General features: G+C 40.2%; 1 protein-coding gene across 1 annotated transcript in view; it reads left to right on the forward strand.

Moving 5' to 3' along the window:
* Positions 1 to 19,407, forward strand: part of SYNE1 (spectrin repeat containing nuclear envelope protein 1) — a 483,739-nt gene that overhangs the window by 262,624 nt on the left and 201,708 nt on the right. Inside the window, 10 exon segments of the mRNA XM_070461436.1 lie at positions 2,922 to 3,047; positions 4,432 to 4,608; positions 5,662 to 5,927; positions 8,023 to 10,183; positions 11,697 to 12,034; positions 12,456 to 12,600; positions 13,251 to 13,469; positions 14,203 to 14,462; positions 15,895 to 16,060; positions 16,402 to 16,557. Of these exon segments, the coding sequence (XP_070317537.1) occupies positions 2,922 to 3,047; positions 4,432 to 4,608; positions 5,662 to 5,927; positions 8,023 to 10,183; positions 11,697 to 12,034; positions 12,456 to 12,600; positions 13,251 to 13,469; positions 14,203 to 14,462; positions 15,895 to 16,060; positions 16,402 to 16,557 (4,014 nt within the window).

Genomic DNA, 19,407 nt, shown 5'->3' on the forward strand with positions numbered 1-19,407 from the left:
ACGCTGATCCTTCTAGTCACCCAGATTTCAGTGACTGTATAGTTTGGTTTTTGCTTCCTGCCCTTACTGCACTATATCTCAAAATAGACTGCCCTCTTCAGAAAACAGCCAGAGAAGAGAATGAAAAGTATTGAAAACACCAAATCAACTGCTTTGATGGTCTGCAGTTGACTTTGGTCATAGTCCCAGGGTCCACTGGTACCCCCTGGGGCCTCTCACATGAAAAACACTCAATACATATGTAATGATAACATAGTCCCCACTACCACTAGTCAATGACAGACTGATTTGATTCCATAAGAATGTCATTTGTCTTTATAAGGCATGACATGTGAATTTGAAGGAATAAGAAAAAGTCCTATCAGATTTGGCTTTCCAGGTAGCTCAAATGGTAGAGTCTTCCTGCAGTGCAAGAGACCTGGGTTCGATCCCTGGGTTGGGAAGATCCCCTGTAGAAGGGAATGGCAACCCACTCCAGTAGTCTTGCCTGGAGAAATCCATGGCCAGAGGAGCCTGGTGGGCTACAGTCCATGGGGTCACAAAGAGTCAGGCACAATGGAGCTACTAACATTTTCTCTATCAGATTTGCCCTTGAAGTTGGTTTTAGCAAAAATCTTCTAAAACTGTTTTGTCATTTACAATCAACAAGTTGCTCCCAATACTTTTGGAATCAGGCCAACTCTAAGTTTTAAAATAAGTCACTATTCCTTCTAAAGTAAATACATTTATAAAATAAAAATTCTAATATCTTATTCTCTTCTTATTCCCAAAAGCTGTTTGGGATAGTTAATGTTCTCTGAGGCACAGGTACATGGTGGGGTGATTTGAGTTAGAGGCTAATGATGCTAATGGGAAGTGAAATACCAGTCAGTTTGTATAACCAATTAAACTTTAGGTACTGATTTTAAGTTAATGGGAAATTGATCTCTACTTATTACACCTGCATGAGAATGATGTGTCTGGGCAATCCACACAGAGAAAAAGACACTGAAGTAAGGGTCAAAAAGTTAGGCTGCCTTATTAACTATGATTTTGGAAAATCACCTAATATTTCTGTATGTCAGCTTTATCCTATACAACTTGCAGGCTATACCTCCTTCCCCATTTATCACAAAGATGTCATAAGAACCACTTTTCACCACTTCTGCTATCCACCACTTTCCATCAGACCATCATCAATTTTCGTCTGACTCCTGAAGTAGCCTAAAAACTGGTCACCTACTTCCACTGTTCCTGTCACCCCTTTTTTAAATCCTATATTGAGTCATTTATCCCAATACCTTCCAATCACATGCGTGCATGAATGCATGTTCAGTTGCTTCGATTGTGTCCAGCTCTTTAAGACCCTGTGGACTGTAATCAGCCAGGCTCCTCTGTCCATGGGATTCTCCAGGCAAGAATACTGGAGTAGCTTGCCTCGCCCTCCTCCAGGGGATCTTCCTGACCCAGGAAAGGTTACCAATGTAAAAATGTGAACTCGCATCTCCTGCATTGGCAAGCAGATTCTTTACCCACTGAGCCACCTGGGAAGCCCACCTTTCAATCACACTTAGAATAAATTCCAAATTTCTTACTACAGTCAATGGATACTCTGGTTGAATAATTTGTTTTCCAAAACTGAATATTCGCTAATAAGGAGGCCACCTTTCATAATTGCAGTTGAGATTAGACTGATGGTTCTCAGCCAAAAAGGAGAGATGATTTTGTTGCCCAGGGGAAATTTGAAACAGTCTTCAAAACAGTCTCTGAAGACAATTTTGGTTGTCACAACTATGACTGGTGGGGATGTTCCTGGTATCAGCCAGGGATGCTGTTGAACATCTTGCCATGCGCAGGACAGTCCCACGGCAAAGAATGGTTTGTCTTCAAATGTCAATAGTGCCGCGGTTGAGAAGGCCTAAAAATATACACTCTGCAAATTGGGAAGTATGGTCAGTGTCCCCATGAGGTCCTCCAAGCTTTGGCCCTTGCTCACCTTTTAGACTCTGCTCCTACCTAGCTCCCTCTGCTTTAGCCTGAAGCTTTGCACTTGCTGTCCACTGTCACACCCGCCTGCCTGGAACGCCCTTACCCCGTGGCGTGACTTGCTCCCTCTACAACTCAAGGCTCTTTCTCAGAGAGGTCTTGGGGGTACATTCATCCCAAAGTAACAGTGCTTCTTCATTATATTAATACTCCCCCACGCTTACCTTGCTCCGTGGTGTTTATCACTACCAAACATTGCATTGCATATTTGTTTCTGTGTTTATGTATTATCCGTCTTTCTCATGGAAGCTCCACTGGAGAAACAGTTTTGTTTTGGGGACTGCTGTATTCCCAGTATCTAAAACAGAGCCTGCAGGGCCTCTGAACAGCTTCAAACAAACACATTTCTCTGTGCTTCTGTGTGTAAATCAAGGATTCACCTGGAGATGCCTTTCTTGGGCTTATGGAAAGGGAAGACACTATGTGAATTTTCTGCAGAGAAAAAGAGCCCAGCCATGTGCATTTTTACCAAACTCCAGTGAAACCTACAAATGCACAATAGCCTTTTATGTCTAAAGAATATGCAAAAACATGTTAAGAAACAGGCCAGAGTAGTCTATTGATTCTTTCTCTGAAATTGAAAACAACCTAGAATGTGAACAGAGAATCTGGAACAATTGTGGACGTTTGTTGGGTGTTCCCCTTTCCCAGAACTTACAGACTAATTAAAATAAGAAATGGCTAGTGGACAAATGGCTCGCTGCCATTGTGCTTTGAAAGATTTCTTTTGAATACTTAATACGTGTCATTTATAACAATGGTATGATAAAAACACTGAGTATAGCAAGATTATTTTTGAAATGTCAACAAAATACTGCAAATGTACAAATATTTGCTATCTAAATATAGCATCCCTCTCTTGCACTCTAACGTTAAATTTTTTTTATTTTTTTGAGGTCAAACACTTCAGAGCTTTGCAAGAACAAGCAAGGACCTACCTAGATCTTCTCTGCTCCATGTGTGACCTGTCAAACTCTTCAGTGAAAACTACTGCAAAAGATATTCAACAAACAGAACAAATGGTAAAAAAAAGTGTTTAAAAAAGTGACATTGGATATGTCTGTTTGATCATATTCTCTTGCTTGCATGTTGCTGCTGCTGCTGCTAAGTTACATGTGGAAAAAAAAATTCTCCTTGGATTATTCTTGCTATAATGTTCCTTCAGGCATTATAATAAGTATGTATTGAATTTCAACTGAGTCACAGAAAAGTGGGCACACTCTGATACGCCTCTGAAATGGAACTGAAATATTTAGTCCCATTGAACTGCTGAACATTTGTGCCTCTTTCCTCTTCAATTAGCGTTCTTCTTCTTTTCCTATATTTTTCTGATCATTTTTGTTGTTGTTCTTTTCCATCATTTTCTTTAGGTCATACTTAGTAAAAGAATGTATGAAAGGGACTTACTATGAAAGGGTCCTATAAAGTGCGTATGAAAGGGTCATACTTAGTATGAAAGGGACTCCTGACCCTTGCATTCTCTTAGGATAGCAAACATCCGTCATGACTCTTCTAATTCATCAGCAGTGGCTGAGAGTGGTGTTGATAAGAATCCTAAAGCTGTATTTGGGCTTTTTGGACAGGGTTGTGATGAATCAGCAGTACCTCTGCGCAGCGGATAGATGGCACCATAGAGGTCATGTGCCTTCTACTGCTGCCTTAAACTCTGCAATGTGTTTGGACTAAAAAAAAAAAAAAAAAAAGACCTGGTTTTGGTATTTAATTGATTAAATATTCCAGAAGAGTAAAATGTTCTAAAAGAAAAAAGAAATTAAGATAAATAATTATAATATAACTATTAAAATAACATTTTTTTACTTTTATATTTTACTATATTACCAGAGCAAGTCTGTTTTTAAATCTTTAAGAAAGATGATATTAAAAAAAAAGAAAGATGATATAGCGTCTATATTTTTTACAGAAATGGATTATTGAAAAAAGTTCAAAAACCAGTGAAGCAGATCTAAACATATATCCAAAACATTAATAACTCAGTGTTCTATAAGAGGTATCAGCAAATGTGTGATAGAGAACAATATAAGTCTTTTCTAGTTAACCCCAAGACCACATTGTTGAGTCTGTCAAACAGATGTGTCTACTGAAATGCCCCATGTTAAAAAAAAAACCATCAGGGCAGCTTCTGACTTAATGAATTGGTAGAACTTCTAAAGCCTCACAGTACTGATTGAAATCCTATGGCATAAGTCTTTGACACTTGAAGTCTTTAGAAAACTGAAACATAAAATCCGTTTTTCTTGGAGCAAATAATTTGGGGGGGATTTATCACTGTGTGTGTGTGTTTGTGTGTGTACCCAAGTGTTGGCCTGTGTACATGGACAGGCTGATTTACTGAACATAAGTGTTTCTGTCTATTGCTGCTGACTTTTGCCTCTATGTTTTCTCTAGATCGAACAAAGGCTTGCTCAGGCACAGAACCTAACTCAGGGCTGGGAGGAGATCAAGCACATGAAGGCTGAACTCTGGATTTACCTCCAGGATGCCGATCAGCAGCTGCAGAATATGAAGAGGAGGCACTCAGAACTGGAGCTAAACATCGCACAGAACATGGTATCTCAAGTAAAGGTAGGAATTCACGTGTCTCCAGGGGAGACAGAGGCAACCAGCATGGGTATGTGTCGGCCAGTCCTTACACATAGTTAAAGAATAAGATAGAATCAGAACCACGTTCATTTGGTGCCAGAAGGGTACAGATCAGAAAGTCAACATTCAGATATTTTCTGGGAGCTCCCATTGGCTACTTGCATTGAAGGACATTCACTCTGTAGCTTGTTTATGAACAAAGCAACTGTGGTTCAGCTGGCGGAACCAGAAGGCTGTGTCTCTAAACAAACACAGAGCCTTACTATCTATTAGTTTCTCATCACAGAAATTGCTAAAGCTGTAGGAATGTAAATGTATCAATTTATTAAACATATATTTAGGCACTCCAGTGGTTAGGACTCGGCCCTTTCACCACTGGGTCCTGGGTTCGGTCCTTGGTTGGGAAACTAAGATCTTGCAAGCCACATGGCATAGCCAAAAAGTAAATAATAAATAAATATAATATGTAATATATATATATATTTGTTAACATAGCTAGCTTAAATGTAATACAATATTTATATACTTAAAATGCAATAGAAAACTATTAAATTAACCTGATTGGAAGTTGTACCAGATTTTTAACAAACTTTAAGGTTTATATTTTCCCTGTGATAATCAGTCATTTATATTTTCTGCTGGAATATTGTCTGCATATAGAGAAAGAAAAATAGAGAGGAGATAAATTAGATTTTTTTTTTCAAAACCATGATCCTTAAAATTTTTTAGAAAACTAAGGATACACTTTAAGATAAAATGTTAACTTTTTCTCTTGGTGACTATAATATTGTTCCACATTTATCAGTTTTTCTTTTTACTTTCCAAAGTAACACAAGAAGATACCGCAGTTTCCCTTTGACTCTTATATGCTTGGAAATTTGTATTCATAAGAAAGCATGATGGCTTTCTCTGTCCCTCAGTATACATTCTTCAGTCACTTAAAGTGTTCAGAGGTACTGTATCTGTGCTCCAATCTGTATTTATTTGAGGAGTGGGTTGTAATATATTGTTTATTTTATTGTTGTTATCCTTTAGGATTTTGTTAAGAAGCTACAGTGCAAACAGGCATCAGTGAACACTATTACAGAGAAGGTGGATGAGTTAACCAAGAAGCAAGAGTCCCCTGAACACAAGGAAATAAGCCATTTAAATGACCAGTGGCTGGATCTGTGCCTTCAGTCCAACAATCTGTGCTTGCAAAGAGAAGAAGATCTCCAGAGAACACGAGATTACCACGACCGTATGAACGTCGTCGAAGGGTTCTTAGAAAAATTTACCACAGAATGGGATAACTTAGCCAGGTAACAGCAGTTCTCTAGTGGGCCACCAAAATGCTAAGCCAGAAATTTCTTAATGTCTATAAAAATCAAAAATATCTTTCTTACATTTTAAACATCCATTTTCTATCATGGATGCATAAATCAAATTTAAATACTGATAAAACATTATTAAGAGTCTAGTGTGATTGTATGCATACAGAATGATTTTCCTCACACAATATTAATTTAAGTAGTGGATAAAAGGAAAATGTTTGAAAACAGTACTGATTCTACCTGTGACATCAGGAATATTTCAGAGCTGTTACACTTTGACTTTAAAGTACATCCCAAGAATATTTCTAGTTTTAATTACGTGTTACCAGGCTCTTATCTGTAAATTGAGGACATGAATCCTTCCTGAAACAAGTTCCATAGTTTTCTTGCCGATTCTGTGAAATAAGACATTCTATGTAATTCAGTCTAGTTTTTTCTTGTACTTCTGGTATTTGAGAACTTAGTGAACAATCTGAATTCAATTAATGTGTATCTTATGGCTTTCCTGATGGCTTAAATGGTCAAGAGTCTGCCTGCAATACAGAAGACCCAGGTTTAATCCCTGGGCAGGGAAGATCCCCTGGAGAAGGAAATGGCTACCCACTCCAGTATTCTTGCCTGGCGAATTCCATGGACAGAGGAGCCTGGAAAGCTACAGTATTTAGAATCACAGAATCAGACATGACTAAGTGACAAACATATTTGATTTTATAGCAACTGAACTCCTCTTTACTTTTTCTTTGAAAAGGATTCCCTCACCCCCCACATACAGAAAGTCATCATATAGAAATCTTTTGTAATTCTGATCACTACGATGTATTAAAATCTGTGCTTTTTCTGCCCGGATTTATTCATTTTTGGCAATTAAAACTGAAAACATATTTTAGGTGCAATTCAATCATGGGCTTTTTGTTTATGTGGATTTCTGTTTTAGAGGAGGTACACTACTTTCTGATGTGTTTACTTTTTCTTGATGCTCAACATTTTACTAGTCTTTGGGATAAATCCAGTGTCAGCAAAAGCCTGTATTTCAGGCTGACAGTAGCACCTGGGTCTGCTAACCCACAAACACAACAGACTTAATATGTCCATGGCAACCCACTCCAGTATTCCTGCCTGGAGAATCCCTATGGACAGAGGAGCCTGGCGGGCTACAGTCCATAGGGTTGCAAAGTGTCGGACACAGCTGAGTGACTAAGAACAGTACAATATGTCTCAAACAGAAGTTATCATATAGACTCCCAACACGCCTCCTCATACTTCAGAACTAATTGTTTTGTAAGTGAAAAAGACTCTAAGATTCAATTTTTCCCATGTGTGTCTTATAGTCAAAGGAATGAGAATTCTTTGCATCTCACACTTACTTTTAAAGCTTCTAATGATACACAGAAAATGTCTGAGTTATCCCAATGAGCAGCTGTTACAGTCATTGGTTATACCTTACACATGGCATACTGTCTTCCATGGGGTTTTTGCTGGAACTTCTCTCAGGAAAGCACAGAAATCACACATCACTTAATTCCTTTAAGTGCCATTGTCAAGAATGCAGTAGATCAGTGTTTCTCAGTATTTTGTGTTTCCACACATCATCAAGGGGTCTTGTTAACATGCCATGCAGATGCTGTTCTGTTGATGAGAGCCAGAGGAAGAAGCCACAAGTGCATGTCAGATGTGATGGGAGGGCAACCTTAGCTAACAAGAGCAGAGGTTGAGAGCAGAGAAGTTTCTAGGCAAACTATCTTGGTTCAACTTCTGCTATGGAAATATATGGGACTTATATTCTATAGTGGAGAATGAAATGGCAACCCACTCCAGGATTCTTACCTGGAGAATCCCATGAATAGAGGAGCCTGGTGGGCTACAGTCCACGGGGAAAGAGTTGGACATGCAACGAGTTGGACATGACTGAACGACTAACACTATATTCCATAGTAACTACAGAATCTCTGTCAATAAGCCGTGAATTGAGTAACTCTAAGCTAAGAACACCCACTTAAAGAAGATGGTAATGTGCAATTTAACATGATACAAACAAGCCCAGATATGGACTAAAGTTAACTTGACTTTATGTGCTTTAATACAGATCTGATGCAGAGAGTACAGCCGCTCACCTGGAAGCTTTGAAAAAGTTGGCCCTGGCATTGCAGGAGAGAAAGAAGGCCATTGAAGATCTGAAAGAGCAAAAGCAGAAAATGATAGAACATCTGAATTTAGATGACAAAGAACTAGTCAAAGAACAGACGAGTCACCTTGAACAACGCTGGTTTCAACTAGAAGACCTCGTTAAAAGAAAAATCCAAGTGTCCATCACCAACCTGGAGGAGCTCAGTGTGGTTCGGTCCAGGTTTCAGGAGCTGATGGAGTGGGCGGAAGAGCAACAGCCCAACATCGCCGAGGCCCTGAAGCAGAGCCCCCCGCCTGACATGGCTCAGAACCTGCTCATGGATCACCTTGCCATTTGCAGCGAACTGGAGGCCAAGCAGATGCTCCTGAAATCTCTCACAAAGGATGCTGACAGGGTGATGGCTGATCTTGGCCTCAATGAGAGGCAGATAATCCAGAAGGCACTGTCTGATGCACAAAGGCACGTGAGTAGTCTCAGCGACTTAGTGGGCCAGAGACGGAAGTACTTAAACAAGGCTTTGTCCGAGAAAACCCAGTTTCTCATGGCAGTGTTCCAGGCGACCAGCCAGATTCAGCAACACGAGCGCAAGATAATGTTCCGTGAACATATCTGCCTGCTACCAGATGACGTGAGCAAACAGGTGAAAACATGTAAAAGTGCACAAGCCAGCCTTAAGACTTACCAAAACGAGGTCACTGGACTTTGGGCCCAGGGTCGCGAGTTGATGAAAGGAGTCACAGAGCAGGAAAAGAGTGAGGTACTGGGGAAGCTCCAGGAATTGCAGAGCGTCTATGACAGCGTGCTACAAAAGTGCAGCCATCGGCTGCAAGAGTTGGAGAAAAATCTGGTTTCTAGGAAGCATTTTAAGGAAGACTTTGATAAAGCCTGTCACTGGCTCAAACAAGCAGATATCGTTACCTTTCCTGAGATCAACCTAATGAATGAAACTGCCGAGCTGCACACACAGATGGCCAAATACCAACACATTCTCGAACAGTCTCCGGAATATGAAAACCTCCTACTTTCACTGCAGAGAACTGGACAGGCCATCCTGCCCACGCTGAATGAAGTGGACCATTCCTACCTCAACGAAAAGCTCCATGCGCTGCCCCTGCAGTTTAACGTGATCATCGACCTGGCTAAAGACAAGTTCTATAAAGTCCAAGAGGCGATGCTGGCTCGGAAAGAATACGCCTCCTTGATCGAGTTGACAAGCCAGTCTCTGCGTGACCTTGAAGACCAGTTCTCCAGGATGAGCCACATCCCCGGCCACCTGAGTGTTGAAGAGGCTCTGTCTCTTCAGGATGGCTGGCAAGCTCTGGGGGGCGAGGTGGCAGGCCTCGCCAAAGCCGTGGACGAACTGAACCAGAAGAAAGAAAGTTTTCGCAGCACCGGGCAGCCATGGCAACCGGACAAGATGCCACAGCTCATCACCCTGTACCACAGGCTGAAGCGACAGACAGAACAGAGAGTGAGCTTCTTAGAAGACACCACCAGTGCTTACCAGGAACACGAAAGGATGTGCCACCAGCTAGAGAAACAGCTAGAGAATGTGAGGATGGAGCAGTCCAAGGTGAACGAGGAGACGCTGCCCGCGGAGGAGAAGCTCAAAGTGTATCACTCCCTGGCGGGAAGCCTCCAGAATTCTGGAATTCTCCTAAAACGTGTGACCAGGCATCTCGAAGATCTCGTTTCGCATCTCGACCCCGCGGCTTATGAGAAAGCCAAGCATCAGCTCCAGGCCTGGCAAGAGGAGTTAAAACTGCTCACCTCTGCCATTGGCGCGACGGTGACAGAGTGTGAGAGCCGCATGGTGCAGAGTAGAGACTTCCAGACAGAACTGAGCCGCTCCCTGGACTGGCTGCGGAGCGTGGAGGCGGCCCTGAGCGGACCGCTGTGCCTGGACCCAAACCTGCGGGACATCCAGGAGGAGATCAGAAAAGTCCAGATCCATCAGGAAGAGGTGCGGTCCAGCCTGAGGATCATGAATGCACTGAGTGACAAGGAGAAGGAGAAATTCACGAGAGCCAAGGAGCTGATCTCCGCCGACCTACAGCGCACGCTGGCTGAGCTCTCGGAGCTGGACGGGGCCCTGCAGGAAGCGCTCCGCACCAGACAGGTGGGTGCCACGGGGCTTCTGCTCCATTTTTCTCACTTCGCTTCTTTGTAAACAAGTGTGGGGCTTCCCTGGCAGATCAGCTGGTAAAGAATCTGCCTGCAAGATGGGAGACCTGGGTTCGATCCCTGGGTTGGAAAGATCCCCTAGAGGAGGGCATGCCAACCCACTCCAGCATTCTTGCCTGGAGAATCCCCATGGACAGAGGAGCCTGGAGAGCTATGGTCCATGGGGCTGCCAAGAGTCAGGAATGAAGCGAGCAACTAAGCATAGTAGCAAACAGATATGAGTTTTTTTTTTTTTTACTTTGAATTGCTTCCCTTAATATTTTTCTTTTCTTTTCTTTTGCTACTTCATGGAATCATCTTCAATCACAACTTAAAAGGATGTTTTTACTGTTTATGCTCATGGTGTTCATTTCATGTGGTTTCCATGTTGATAAGACTTTTGTTTTAACACAAGAACATCTTGGTTCTCTCTCTCCGTTTGGAGAGGTAGTAAACAATATAGTGGATGCTAAGTTGCTTCAGTCAGGTCCAACTCTGTGCGACCCTGTGGACCTTAGCCTGACCAGAAGTTTACTTGCTTTAATACCTTGGCCCATTTTCCCCACATCTGTTCTCAGTCCTTCTGATTCTATGGAATTTCAACCAGCCATAATATTCCAAGATGTGTATTTTTTAAAATTCATTCACCTGTGGATGGGCACTTTGGTTATTTCTATACCTTGACTATTGTAAATAACACTGGTACAAACATGAAAGTACAGATTTCTCTTTGAGGTAATGATTTTGTTTTCTTTGGATAAGTACCCAAGAGTGAGATTGCTGGATCATATTGGTGGTTAATTTCTTGAGGAGTTTCCATGCTGTTTTCCATAGTGGTTATACATTCCCAAGTTTCCATTCCCACTGGCATTATTATACTCCTTCCTACCTGAGGAACTGGGTTTTCCCAGGTGGCACAGAGGTAAAGAATCTGCCTGCCATTGCAAGGAGATGCTGGAGATGTGGGTCCACTCCCTGGGTCGGGAAGATCCCCTGGAGAAGGAAATGGCAACCCACTCAGTATTCTTGTCTGGAAAATTACATGGGCAGAAGAGCTCGGTGGGCTACAGTCCATGGGAGTGCAAAGAGTCAAATGTGACAGAACACACACACTCCCTAAGGCATTATTTCACTTTAGTGAATATTCATTCTGCCACATATTGCTAATCATTATACTTTTTCTTTAGAGAGAGGACATTTCAGAACCATCATAAATTTCTATTCTATCTATGTCCTTGCTTGTTTAACTGAGATAATAAAATTATAAGAAGAAGAGCTGAAGGAAAAGTACAGGATAATACTGAGATGTACCAAAAAAAACAAAAAAAAACAAATGTCACCAGCTCGTCAATTCACTTGCAGACATACCACCATGAGACTGAGACCTGAAAAGAAATGGAAGGTGTAAACAATCTTCGGGAAACATATCGCAAATGAGAGTTGATTGTGTTTGCTTTGCTGTTTTTCAGACTACCTTGACTCAAATATACAGTCAGTGCCAAAGGTACTATCAAGTGTTTCAAGCTGCTAACGACTGGCTTGAGGACGCTCATGAGATGTTACAGCTAACAGGCAACGGCCTAGATGTGGAGAGTGCAGAGGAGAGTCTCAAAAGCCACAGGGAATTTTTTAGTGCAGAGGATCAGTTCCACAGCAATCTGGAGGAGCTCCAAAGCCTGGTAGCCAACCTGGACCCACTCATCAAGCCGACTGGAAAAGAGGACCTAGCACAGAAAATGGCCTCCCTGAAAGAGAAGAGCCAGATGATAATACAGGATTCACATGCCCAGTTAGATCTCTTGCAGAGGTACAGAAATTACTTTGTTCTTTATATTCTAGTGAAATGGGTTTTCACATGGAAAATAGGAAAATATTAAGGATGTACATGGGCTTCCCCTGTGGCTCAAATGGTAAAGAGTCTGCCTGCAATTCAAGAGACTGGGGTTCAATCCCTGGGTCGGAAAGACCCCTGGAGAAGGGAATGGTAACTCACTCCAGTATTCTTGCCTGGGACATCCCACAGACAGAGGAGCCTGGTGGGTTACAGTCCATGGGGTTGCCAGGAGTCAGACATGACTGAGCAACTAAGCAGTAGCAGGACCGCAAGGATGCAGATTATCATGTAAATTCATTCTTTTGAGTATCCCTAGACGTATTGACCTCAGAGCTCTTGCATAGAAATGTGTGACTTTAAGTTGTCTCTTGACTTTTGTTGGATTTCGTTCAAGATGTGCAGCTCAGTGGCAGGACTATCAGAAAGCAAGGGAAGAGGTTATAGCATTGATGAATGAAGCTGAAAAGAAATTGTCTGAGTTTTCTTTATTGAAGACTTCTTCCAGTCACGAAGCAGAAGAAAAATTGTCAGAACATAAGGTTAGTTTGCCGTTGTTTTTAATACTCTTTTCATTGTAGCTGTAATAGGTCTTTGCACTATGAGAGTTCAAGAAGCAAGTCAATACGAGGGCTGCTTAAGCACAAAAAAGGATATGTTTAACCACATTTCATAGCAGTTTTAACTTAATTAAGTGCTGTCACTCATTTAGCATTCCAATGGAAATGCATAGCTAGGTTTAAAAAGATATCTTCAGAGAAATTTTCTTCTGATAATATGTGACATAGTAGATTTCAGTAAATACCTTCTGATGTAACTTAGATTACTTCAGTTGAAACTCAAAAGTTAACGACTTGAGTCTCATTCATGTATCACAGCAATATAAGGTACAATGTGACATACTTAAATATTAAATTCTGTTTACTTATACTTTTGATAATTTTAAAAAATGGGATAATGTCATTCAGACAGATTGCATGTCAACTTTTTACTAAATATTCACCTTACTGCTTTAGAAAACTCAAGCCTAACTCAATTACAAATTAAATGTAAAAGTAAGAATTAACAGAGGAAAATAAGTGTATGTAGGAACATTTTCTTTTGCAGGTAATTTTGGACTTAACCAAAATCTGTAGAGTTTTTGAAAAAATTATCTCTCCCTTCAACCTCTCTACTCCTCTTCCCATTCCAGGCTTTAGTGTCAGTAATAAACTCCTTCCATGAGAAAATCGTAGCTTTAGAGGGTGAAGCTTCAGAACTGGAAAGAACCGGAAATGATGCAAGCAAAGCAGCCATAAGCAGGTCAACAACAGCTGTCTGGCAGCGTTGGACGCGTCTCCGCGCTGTGGCCCAGGACCAGGAGAAGTTACTGGAAGATGCAGTGGATGAGTGGACGAACTTTAACAATAAGGTAATCACCATTACTGATGGGCTCAAAGTAATGTCTCCTTGCTGATGAGAATGTATCTCAAAAGCAATGTTTTGTCCCTCTTTTGAAATTGGCCTTATGAAAGTAAAAAGCCTTTTTAAAAAATCTCTATCTCCATGACTGGAAAACCAAATCATGAAATAAAATACATAATACAATGTGCAATTTGGTCTCAAGTCCAGGCCCATTTATTTTAATAAGAGAGAAAGAAACCAAGCAATTGCATTTTGAGAGGAGAGCAAGCCGATTTTGCCCCATTTGTGGGGCTCTTAGTGAAACTTTCTTTCCTGGCCCTGAAAAAGTGCAAAATACTTTGTCTTTCCATGAAGTAAGGAAGGAATTTGACTCATTTTTCAAATCATGTTTAATATCTTCTATTTTTTAAACAGGGTTCAGTGTTTTAAGCCACATCTTCCTTTGTGACTCAAAGGCACATATTCATGTTAACATAAATCCCCCTTTTCTATGTTATGAAGTCCCTCATTGCCCTAACATTATTTTAAGATTTAAATCTTGAAACCCAGAATAATAGAAGTGGCCTTTTCTTCCATGTTAAGAGAATTGTTCGTGATTTAGCTTCCCAAGATTTAGAGTTGACACCATCATCTCTACCGTGCTTCAACGTTTTAGTGTCAAATGTGGCATTTGTTGGAATAGTCCTCTCTTTTTCATTTTATTTACTTTTGAACTTCATAGTGTGTGCATTTGTCATCAGGTTAAAAAAGCCACTGAAATGATTGATCAGCTGCAAGATAAATTACCGGGAAGCTCAGCGGAGAAGGCCTCAAAAGCAGAACTTGTAACATTTCTTGAATATCATGACACATTCATCCTGGAGTTGGAACGGCAACAGTCGGCCTTAGGGATGCTGCGACAACAAGCGCTGAGCATGGTCCAGGATGGAGTCACACCATCCCCTGGAGGAGAGACACCCACGGTGCAGGAGATCACAGCCATGCAGGACCGGTGTCTGAAGTAACTATACGCCTGCCCTCTTTCTCTGTTTCTAAACTTGGCCATGACCAAAAGGGACAAATGGGGTATTAAGAGTCTTGGGGGAGCTCCACCATGCCACCTTAAAAACATGGGCATCTATTCCTATCATCCTTGCTACCCAGTACATGTCTAGTCATATTAGAAATGTAGTGATGAAGCAAGCAGATTCAATCTCTTACCTTCAGACAGTTTGCAGTCAAGCAGCAGAGGTAGACAACTAAAGATGCATTTAGGTGGAGCATTTGAAGGGGGCTAAGAGAAATCAGAGCAGAGGCAACTAACCTAGGAGAGGAGTCAAGTAAGGCTTCCCCTCAGAAGGGATATTTAAGTTGAAAACTAAGCAGGCTTGAACTAGCCAATGAGGTAGGAGGAGAGTTCTGAAGACAAGGGAGCAGCAAGTAAGCAAGCTTGGAAGTAAGTACATCACTTTCAAGAAACCCATGGGTGATGGGGCAATTCATGAGAAATGAAGCTTGAAAGGTTAACAGTTGGGAGCTGCTGAGAATTTGGTTTTGATAACTCTTGATTCCTCATTGGCTAAATTGGATGACAGAGAGGTTAGAGCAAGGATGATACCAAAGTCCAGGTAAATAGGAGTCATTTACTGATAGTGAACGTAGAGAAAGTTAATCTTAGTGATATATAACCAGCTTGATTTACTTATTGGACCAAAGAGGAAATGTCACTATATAGTTTAACTCCTGAGTTGACTAATATTAGGTGGCCTAGTTGCTCAGTCTTGTCTGACTCTTCACGACACCATGGACAGCAGCTCCCCAGGCTCCTCTGGGCATGGGGTTTCTCCAGGCAAGAATGCTGAAGGGGGTTGCCATGCCCTAGTCATATATCACTCATACATATCCTACATTCACCCCTTCAATTATAGATGAATTCAGGATAATCTGACTCCACTTACTTAAACTTTGTGACCAAATTATGTCAATTTACATAAAGACATAATTTGGATGCTGAACACTATTAATCATAAAATATCCAAAATTTGATTATTTAAAGGCTAGTTTCTAATAGGCACAAATATTCCAATTATACGCTAATTTTTAGGGTTGATGATTCTATACCATATAAGTAGATTTCCAAAGAGGAAATTAAAAAAAAATCAGTCTCCAGGTTATTTTAGACAGGAAAATGGATTGCAGTGTAGTGGCATGGGAGTATGTCAGCTCTCCATTTTCTGGGGATAAATCATTCACTTCACATTAAGTGTATTCTTGTTGTATTTAAAGTAAGTTTAAATGTTACTGAAAATTATCTGGCAGTTTGCGGGAAGTGTCTTGACTTGGAAAAAAATAGAAGGTTTCACTTTTTAATGTCTGTTTTTGACAATGTGATGGCATGCATTGGGGGCTTCCTTTCATTCCATGTCTGCTTTCTCCCCTTAACGTTCCTGAAGCATGCAGGAGAAAGTCAAGAAGAATGGGAAGATAGTAAAGCAAGAGCTCAAGGATCGAGAAGTGGTGGAGACACAAATCAGTTCAGTAAAATCTTGGGTTCAGGAAACGAAGGAATACTTGGGGAATCCAACCATAGAAATAGATGCTCAACTTGAAGAACTTAAGGTACAAAACTCATTCCCTAGGCTCATCATTTAAAAGAAACCGTGCTAATTTTAATCAGATATTCTTGTTTATATTCAATGATATATTGAAGTGAAATCTTTTAGAAATGTTTTACTTGAAAAGCTCTTAGTGTTAGTTCATTGGACATTCTTTTATTCCATATAAAGTGGACGTGCTTCTTATTTAGAGACTAAAGAAAAGCTTGCTTTTTGTAAATGTGTTTCTCTAATTCCACACGTAATCCAGTTTTGAGGAACAATACATAGCCTTGTCTCTGTACCTGTAAAAATCAATTTCCTTATCTGGCTCCTAGAAATTTCTTATGTTGATCTTTCCTTCAGATCCTCCTAACAGAAGCCACAAATCACCGACAGAATGTTGAAAAAATGGCTGAAGAACAGAAGAATAAGTACCTTGGTCTTTCTACTATATTACCTTCTGAACTCTCCCTTCAGCTAGCTGAAGTGGCCTTGGACTTAGGAGCTATCCATGATCAGGTAAACCTACAGTCAAGAAAGAGCAGCTTTCCATTCTTTATCGGTTCAGTGCTCTTGGATAATAGTGCCGGGTTTTCACAGTCATGGAAACAGAGCTTAAAAACAGATCAGTATTAAACAATAATATTAAATGAGAGGTTTTATTCATAGGCAAGAAGCATATGAAATGATATTAAATGTAAGCAATGATGTCAAACATTGAAGATAATTTATATGATTTCCCTAACCTTTCCCCCAAAAGTCAATTACTCAAAGAAACAAAGAAAGCAAGATATATTTCATGTATTCAACAAATATTTATTGAGTACCCAGAGTCTGCCAGGCACTCTTCTATTTGTTATTTTAGTTCAGTGGTTCAGCATGATGTAGTAGTGTGAAGATATTTGAATAAAAGGAAAACAGTTAAAAATAAAGTAGAATCAGGAATGAGATTTTTATCCAAAATTCATGCTGTAGGGTCCTGTATTTTATCTAGAGGAAGGTCTATCAGTCTAACTTCAAAACAGCCAAGTAAAGGAGTGAAACATAATATGTGTGTGTGTGTGTATGTATGTGTATATATATATATATATATATATATAGTTAAATCTTTTCTTTTTAAGGAAAGTGTTACATAGCCATTCATAATACTTAGAACACGGGGAGATTTTTATATTAGACTTCATAAGGAGGACAACTTCCATGTATTTTATGAAAATAGCTTCAAGAGCATCTCTATGCAAGCATAATGGGTTTTAGCACCTTCTTGGTGGTCTAATGCTAAAGCAATTTGTTAAAACTGGTCAATAGAACAAAGAGAGGATAGTTCTAAAATGCTACATGAGTAAATCCATGGCTAATTCATGTCAATGTATGACTAAAACACTACAATATTGTAAAGTAATTAGCCTCCAACTAATAAAAATGAAAAAAAATGAAAAAAAATAAAATGCTACATGAAATGCAAAGTAGTATTGCACTATAATATTCATGCAAGTATGCTGTCCCTTTTGAACTTGCCAGTGTATGATGCAATGTGTTTAAAAATTCTCATCAAAATCCAATTTTACTGCATCATGCGTTTGACCTAAATTAAAATGCTATTTTCTATTTTAAATATTTAATTTACTTATTTGTTTTTCTTAGACATTGGAGGTTTTGTCAGGAAGGATGACTTGTCAAGTTCAGATCTTAAAAAAAGAAGTTCAAATCTCATTTTTTTTTAATCCCCTCTGGATAAATTTCCCTATTATAAAAGTATTCATATGCATTCCATTTATGTCAGCACTCAACTGAAAATAATGAAATTTTAAAAAAGTATTCATTTCTTGATATATTTCCCCACTACTGAGGAGATTTTATTCTGGCCATGTTATGTGAAGAGCCAACTCACTGGAAAAGACCCTGATGCTAGGAAAGATTGCGGGCAGAAAGAGAAGGGGGCGACAGAGGGCGAGATGGTTGAATGGTGTCACCAACTCGATGGGCATGAGTTTGAGCAACCTCCAGGAGACGGTGAATGACAGGGAAGTCTGACGTGATGCAGTCCATGGGGTCACAAAGAGTCAGACAGGACTTCACAACTGGACAACAGCAACAGAGGAGATCTGATTTGACAAAACATCTACTTCTGCTTCACTGACTGTGCTAAAGCCTTTGACTGTGTGCATCACAGCAAACTGTGGACAATTCTTAAAAAGATGGGAATACCAGACCACCTTACCTGCCTTCTGAAAAATCTGTATGCAGGTTAAGAAGCAACAGTTAGAACTGGACATGGAACAACAAACTGGTTCCAAATTGGGAAAGGAGTAGACTTGCTTATTTAACTTATATGCTGAGTACATCATGTGAAAAGGTGGGCTGGATGAAGCACAAGCTGGAATCAAGGTTGCTGGGAAAGGCATCAATAACCTCAGATATGCAGATAGTACCATCCTTATGGCAGAAAGAGGAATTAAAGAGCCTCTTGATGAAGGTGAAAGAGGACAGTGAAAGAACTGGCTTAAAACTCAACATTCAAAAAACAAAGATCATGGCATCTGGTCCCATCACTTCATGGCAAATAGATGGGGAAAGAATAGAAACAGTGAGAGACTTTATTTTCTTGGGCTCCAAAATCACTGCAGATGGTGACTGCAGCCATGAAATTAAAAGACGCTTGTTCCTTGGAAGAAAAGCTGAGAGAGTCAATTCCTAGGCAGATTGATAAGAAGTCTGGGGTCCCAGAGGAGGAGAAAGGGGTCTGCGGTTCTCAAGGAGGAGGAGGAGGAAAGGACAAACCTTTTTTTTTTTCTCTACATTCCTTAGTCTTAGTCACATAAAATGTTGTTGTTGTTGTTTTTTTTCTTTAAGCCTAGAACTGATGATTACACAACAAACAACTCAGTTTGTTGTTACTACGGATTATACAACAACAATGTATCCTGCTTGAGGACAGTCCCTCCTTCCTAAAAACCTACTGACTAATCCTGATATCTTAAAATGTAAATTGTGGGAGTGGGTCTAGTAGGATCTTTCTATTGTTAAATTCTAATCCTGTTATCCTAAAATTTAAATTGTTGGAGTGGATCTGGTAAAGTTTTTAAACCTCCAGACATTCTTTTGATTTATTGTAATAAATAATTTAAAAAGTATATAACTCCCTTGCTAACACTAGCAAGGGGGGCACTCTCCGTCCCCCTTCTGATCTCTATGTCAGAATCTTTCTCCGTCCCTTTTTACTTTAATAAAACTCTGCTCTTGAGTGATCAAGCCTGGTCTCTGGTTCTGAAGTTAATTCTTCTTCTTCGGAGATCAGGAATTCGATACTGTTCACCGTAAGCTGTCAAAGCTATGACCAACCTAGATAGGATATTAAAAAGTGGAGAC

The sequence above is a fragment of the Odocoileus virginianus genome, chromosome 34, assembly GCF_023699985.2.
Source record: "Odocoileus virginianus isolate 20LAN1187 ecotype Illinois chromosome 34, Ovbor_1.2, whole genome shotgun sequence".
NCBI lineage: Eukaryota > Metazoa > Chordata > Mammalia > Artiodactyla > Cervidae > Odocoileus > Odocoileus virginianus.